Here is a 6,843-nt window from a genome sequence, read left to right as displayed (position 1 = left end):
ATACAAAGAAAACAATTGGAGTCTCTTCTGGAATATATTAACCGCTCTTTCTTCTTTGATTTTTTCAAAGTTCTCTTCCGGTGAGTTTCTCAACCTTCTTTTTCTTTGTTACTTTTCAGTTTTGATCTTTATGGTGTTTCTATTGATGTGGTAAAATTTCTATTTTCTTCTTCACCCTTTCAGTCTCAGATTCTATGATGGTATGTGATGGCGGTCTGATTTCTCTTTACCTTTTCGGCTTACACATTGTGATTTTTGTTTATGAAGCTAAAAGTTCGTTCTCAAGAAAGCAGATTTTCACAGTTTCTTTCTTTCTTTATTTCATATTTTTGTAGTCACAATTTGTTGGGTATTTACTATTTTCGGGTTTTTGGTATGTATATGTTAGATTTTTTTTTTTTTGTGGTAATTTATTGTCGGATTCTCTACTTGCATGTGGTTTGATTTACTCACGCATGGTTACAAGATTCTAATTCGTGAATGAAGCTCAAATAAACTTTTTCGCATTTAAAATGGCCAAATTCCTGCTTGCAAAAGGGTGTAATACTAATTTCCCTTACTACTTGATCTTAATTGTTTATTTTATTTCTCTTTTTTCTTCCTGTCACTTATTTTTTTCCACTTTTCGTCTCTGTTGGCTGCTTCTCGCAACTATTCTTTTTTATTTGGGGCATAATTTTGGAATTTGATAGTTTTTGATCTTTGAACTGATGTTTTTGAAGCGTCTTAGGACTTTTCAGGTTTCCTGATGTTTGTTTGATTCTTTTATTATTCTTTTTTCTTGCATTCATATCCAAATATTCCAGTAATAAAATTGGTTAAAGTTGTGGATTATTTGCCATTGAGAAGTTGAAAGCACATGTACATAGAAGTTGTTGTATGTGTGATTCTAATGAGCTTACTGTCTTTGTTGTTAATTTTATTTTGGTTCTGATTCTTTTAATGTTTGTACTATGTGAGAGTTGTTACCTCATTTTTTAGGAGAATTCTCACACGTATAATGGTTATCTTCTTTCTTTCTAATTTACGCACTCAAGGAACAGGAAAATATTATTGTGGCCGTCTGAGTGTAGTGTAGTGTATAGTGTTGCCTCTTTCGTAATTTGTCCCATCTCTTTTTCTTACTTTTCATCTTTGTTGGTTGCTTCTCTCTACTGTTTTCCTTTTTGGGGAGGGTTTTAGAAGAAATTAGGATTTCAGTAGCTCTTGGTCTTTGAACTGATCCTTTTAAAGAGTTTTTGGGACTTTCCGATATTTTCTACTATTCTGATTTTTCCTGTAATGAAGTTGGTTGAACTTGTAGATTATTTTCCATCGAAAAGTTGAAAAAACCCATACAGTTATTGCACAGTATTCATTCTGCTGGACTCATTGTCTTTGTTGCTAATTTCCTTTATCGCTTTGACTTTTTAAGAGTTTCTATTATGTGCTTCCCTTTTGCATAGGATTATTTGCTCTGTACAACAACTTCCAATCTTGAGATTGGTTGGACTAAACTCCATAGTGAAATTGCCTACCTCCCACTTAAATTACATAAAAGTAGCGGAAAAGGAGAAAGTTTTAGTTTGCTTAAAGAAAAGTGTTTGTTAAATATTTTAGTTGAAGTTCCACATTTTTGCAATTCTTATGATTTTCTGGTGAATTTTGTCTTTGTTACCAAGATATCATGGCATTAAGAGGAAATATCGATCAAGTAACACCTGACACACCGGATTGGACATGTAAAGTCCAAATTGTGAGAAAAAATTTGGATTTCAGAATCTGATTTTTAGAAGATGAAGAGGTAATTTTGTCTATCCCTTATATAATACAATATAATATAATATAATCAATTTCTTATAATTATAATATAATCTAGCTGCTGCTACGACAAATTGACGCTTTACAGGAACAACAAATTAGAGGAGTCGTGTGGGGAGATGACATTCAATATTATGCAGACAAGCTTAAGCTCTTCCACACATATCTCATCTCCACTGCAAGAGTTAAAGTTTCATCTACACAGTATGGAAGACCCTTACATAAATTTTATTGGGTGCTTGACAAAGAACATTAGTTGAAGAAACATATACGATTTTATATAATATACACACCTCATTATACTTCATTTTTTTCAAAAATATTGATATACACACCTCATTATACTTATTTTTTTTTTTCAAAAATATTCTTTGAAAAAAACTTATATTAGCAGATATACTAGCAGTCGTTGTCCATTGTGGCCTTCCAAAATATGCAGGTCGAGGTCCAAATAGGTGTCGCGAGATTATTGTCACCGACAATCAGTAAGTACACCATATTACGGCTAATTGCAGTTTTGACTTTTCAAAAACGTACATGTATCCTTATAACAGATTATATTCTGCATTTATCAGGAAAAAACGACTTCTTCTAACCTTATGGGAGGACTTCTCAGAAGTTGAAGGAACCAAAATCCAACAGAAAATCGAGTCGAAAGTGAACTACGATGAAAGATATCCAGTAATCCTTGGGAGAAGTATCGGAATATCTCCCTATAACGGTATCAGTGTGCCCAAATATCTCCCTTTATATATATATATATATATATATATTCTCATTTATTTTAAAAGAAAACAAAGTTACACAAATACTTTATATACAGGTTTATCATTGCAAACCAGATTCAACTCAACAATACAAATTGATCCTGCTTATCCACAAGCATTGGAGTTGATCAAGTGGTATAGGATTTTTTGTGTTATTCTCTGACTTCATTATATACGTGTACAACGTATTGAATTTCCTATATATTGTGATGATAGGGCAAAAGCAAACAAAGACATGCTCACAGGTTGTGCCAAGGTCATCCACCTCTCTCATGATAATTCCTACCCAACAACAAATTATTCCAATTGCAGAAATTCAGTCACAAACTTCTGTGAGTGTGTAGATATCTAAATGTGTGTTCGTTTACTTATAAAACCTGGATGAACATGTGATTTTCTTTTTGCTGCCAGACTGGGATTTTTTATGTTGAGGCCGAAATATCAATATCAAGTGAGTTGCAAAAGTTCTGTGTGCTTGAATGCTCGGGTTGCAAACAGAAGTTGCGAACTAAGGAAAGAAGAGATTTTGACTGCACCAAGTGTAAACGACGGGCAACTTTAGTTCCTCGGTATTATCGCTTTGCCATATAATTTTCTTTGTAGAAGTTAAAATAATTTGTCAATTACTTAGTGTTGTAGCTCCGTACCACACAATTAGCAGAACTGGTTGCTGATAATAAAGTGCACATATTTGATTAACAACTGAACTTCTCCCTTCTACCCCTTGACTACATAATCAAATTCCAGAAAACTTAATGTAAGAAATAAAGAAAGTATATTTCTTTTGAATAATAAATTTTAGTCACCTGTAAATCAACAGTTAAAAGGAGCATCAAACTCTTCCATTTTAGTTGTATCTGATAAACAGGACATAACAACTTCCAAGTTATTGCAAGAATTTATACCTACATCTGAATTAATAAATCTTTGCAACATGTAAACCATCTTTGGTTGCAGGTGTATGTGCCAGATTGATCTTATTGATGGTAGCGGTTCAACAACTGCAATGATTTTCGGTGATGTCACTGAAAAGATGCTCTCAATGACAGCAGAAGACATATTTGACACAACTTGTGTCAAGGTATAAACTTATACAAATTATTTATTTCTATTACTGCACTTTATACATGTTCTTAGTCTATCATTTCTAGCGAAGTTATATGAGTCATTATTGAATCCTTTTTGCACGCAATATATTATCTATATGTACTTTTATATTACTTTTGTTCAGCTTTGTTTTATTTGGCACTTTAGATCTGAAAATCGACTTTCTTCATTTACAGAGACAACTCTTGTCCATTAACCATGTCCTGGACATATTTTCAGACAGAATCTTTCGAATCCAATTAATAAAATCATCTTGGAAAAGTTCTGACTTTGTGCGTACAAGTCTATCAGTTCTGTCCTACGTAGAAAAGGAACATATCTTTGCACCAAAAATTAGCGAGAGAAGCCAAAAAAAAGGTAAAGCCTCTAAGTACAGATGAGATAGAAATAGAAATGAGATAGAAATAGAAATGGAAGCAGCAGATGTGATCTCTAAATATTCAAGCGCAGGGCTGAAACTACAACCACCAACACCATCAAAAAAAGTGTAAAGGTGAGCCTTTTTAAGTATTTATAGTTGAGATTCTCTTCTTTCCTCTGACTTCTGAATCAATATAATTATAATATAATGTAGTTCGATTTATTTATTTCTTTATTACAATCCGGATTGCCTTCCTTACGTGCTAATTTATGCTTTCCAACTGCAGGAAGTATTGGCCTTTTTTTGTGATCTTTTGCTACTGTAAAAGAAAACCTTTTTTGGGGCTCTTACATGAATGGTTGATCGCAGCCTACTCCGCACCACTAAAAGTAGCGAGAGAGGGTCGCAATAGCTTTTACCCGATTTTGGGCCGGGATCGATTTCCATAGAGAGCTAGAAAGGGAGTTGAGTATCTATTTAGGTTGGGATTGCGTATTGGTTCCAAATTGCACTTCTATTCATTTTTGGATTTTCTTTATAATTCTACTATTATCAAACTACAAATTATAATTGCAACTAGATTAAGCTAAGAGTAAAATGCTACAAGTGTTCAAATATTCTAAAAGGCACTAGGGTAGTGACTTTAACCTAGGTGGCCAATTGACGAGTAATTTCATCTAAGACACGATTGACATGATTGGGGAATATGTTATAACCGTTGCTCGATATTACCCACTCTCACACCTTTCGGTAGAAAGAATGATTTTGTCCAATTGACTTTCTCAAGACCAATCGTGTATGCATATTTGCTCAAGCAATTAGGGTTTAAGTCGGGTATTACTCTCTCTCGAGGTTTTAACCCTTTAATTGGGATTATCAATTCTCTTGAGTCCATCCCAATTCCTTGTTGGATCAATTTCAGAGACTTAGACTCTCTTTCTCAAGAAGAGCTCAAGTCTACTTAGCACAAACTAGTGTTTGCTACCACTAATTCAGTAATTAAATCATGAAATTGACCCAAATAGCAAAAATCCATAGTCAATATAGCCCTAAATTGCAACACCCATTAATTACCTACACTAGGGTTGAGCTACAACCCTAGCTAATGGGTTTAGGTACTCATACTTGAAGAGAAAAACAGAGAAATAGTTGAAGATGAACACATATTAATTAATTGCTAAGCTAAATACAAAAATTCAATGATAAAAAGTAAGTAAAAATGCCCAAAATGGCTACAAGATACGTTCCCACGAGCGCAACAACTATTCTAAAATGTCTGATGCCCTAAAACTGGAAAAAGATTCTATTTATACTAAGTTGAAAAAATTGGACAAAAATGCCTCGGCGGGGTTAGTGCGGACCGCACAAAATGGTGTGCGGCAGCATTAGGCTCTTGAACTTGAAAACTTGACTCTCTGAACCCAGGCTCCGCAAGCCGCACAAAATGGACTGCGGCCGCGGAAGCTTTTAGCGCGGTCCGCATAGAATTGATCGCGGATCGCACAGGCTTAAATCCTTGAACTTGGCATCTCTCTGAATCTTGGCTCTGCGGACCGCACAGGCTTCAATCCTTGAACTTGGCATCTCTCTGAATCTTGGCTCTACGGACCGCACAGAATGGTAGTGCGGCCGCATTGCCTTCAGTGCGGACCGCACAAAACCTTCTGCGGCCGCACTGCCTTAATGCCTGAAATACCAGCTCTCTGAATCTCCTTAGTGCGAACCGCACAAAGTGTAGTGCGGTCGCACTGGGCCTGTTTTTCCTGAGTTTGTCTTGTCTTCAGTACTTGTGCAGGTTTCACTCCTTTTGAGCTAATCTTTGACATTGTAGTCACTTTGTGGATCAAACCTGCAATCAAGCACAACTTGTGAGCCTTTTGGAACTATTTTGTATGAATTTATAATCAAAGCGTAAGCAAGAAGGAGTATAAAATGCGTCAAAATCCCTAGTTATCAACTCCCCCAAACTTAAGCTTTTGCTTGTACTCAAGCAAACAAAATAAGACCCACCCCTTAAGGGAAAAGTCAAGAAATTTTCAGTTGTCCTAAAGCAACCCCAATTAGCATCAATTGGGACTAACAATTGCCCTAAATACAAAATGAGTCATTAACAACATTTAACCTTTGAAAAACCATGGATCAAGTGCGACACAAGAGCTTCAAGAGTTGACTCAACACATCAAAGAACTCTCTCAATTACTTTGGTCATTGTGGAACCCAAACTCACACATCCTCAACTCTCCCTAAGCAAACCTTACCTTTAGAATATTGGCACACAAAACGAGGTTAGTGAAAATTCACTCATCTCTCTCAAGAAAAAGTCACAAGTCCGGCTCTATGTACCATATGCTTGCCCCTTATGTGAGTATCCACTAATGTAAGCTTCATTCAACTCAAGATCATATAGGGCTTTTGTGGAGATATTGTAAAGGCTTTTGGTTCAGGGTAGGACATGTTTTGGTCTAAGTATGTTCCATCTTCCCTTAAGCACTTCTTTTGATTCATTTGACACATATTCTCTTGACTCTTTAAGTCATTTCACTTCTTTCTAAGGGGTTAGAAAGATACACTGTCACTCTATCTTATGAATTTCAAACCTCTTTTTCCTTTCTCAACCTTCCACACCTTTCATTCTTTGCTTTTCTTGAATCCCTTTTTATTCCTTTTCACATTTAGCATTCTTTTGTTTTGTCTTTTACTTTTCTTCTCTTTCATTACCTTTCCCTTTCTTCACTTTTGTGACTTTTTACCACTTTGTTGTCATCCTCGTCTCTTCCCCCTCCCCTCCCCCAAACTTATACTTTTGCC

At 35.4% G+C, this 6,843-nt stretch overlaps 1 protein-coding gene across 3 annotated transcripts; it reads left to right on the top strand.

Annotated features, from left to right (window-relative positions):
- On the top strand, nucleotides 1-4,599 carry LOC104239277 (replication protein A 70 kDa DNA-binding subunit D-like). 3 transcript variants are annotated; one of them, XM_070147454.1, is made up of 11 exons: nucleotides 1-80; nucleotides 1,662-1,783; nucleotides 1,889-2,004; nucleotides 2,240-2,285; nucleotides 2,376-2,521; nucleotides 2,624-2,702; nucleotides 2,784-2,899; nucleotides 2,979-3,136; nucleotides 3,525-3,648; nucleotides 3,851-4,167; nucleotides 4,322-4,599. In XM_070147454.1, the coding sequence occupies exons 2-8, from the start codon at nucleotides 1,776-1,778 to the stop codon at nucleotides 2,996-2,998; spliced, it is 531 nt and encodes a 176-aa protein (XP_070003555.1). In that variant the 5' UTR covers nucleotides 1-80; nucleotides 1,662-1,775; the 3' UTR covers nucleotides 2,999-3,136; nucleotides 3,525-3,648; nucleotides 3,851-4,167; nucleotides 4,322-4,599. The 3 variants fall into 3 exon arrangements, with proteins under 3 accessions (XP_070003555.1, XP_070003554.1, XP_009792181.1); XM_070147453.1 differs by having other exon boundaries at nucleotides 2,195-2,285; XM_009793879.2 differs by having other exon boundaries at nucleotides 2,192-2,285.
- The last annotated feature ends 2,244 nt before the right edge of the window (nucleotides 4,600-6,843 follow it).

This window comes from Nicotiana sylvestris, chromosome 5 (genome assembly GCF_000393655.2).
Source record: "Nicotiana sylvestris chromosome 5, ASM39365v2, whole genome shotgun sequence".
Classification (NCBI taxonomy): Eukaryota; Viridiplantae; Streptophyta; class Magnoliopsida; order Solanales; family Solanaceae; genus Nicotiana; species Nicotiana sylvestris.
Note: the sequence above shows the minus strand (reverse complement) of the source record. Positions and strands in the feature narration are given on the sequence as shown.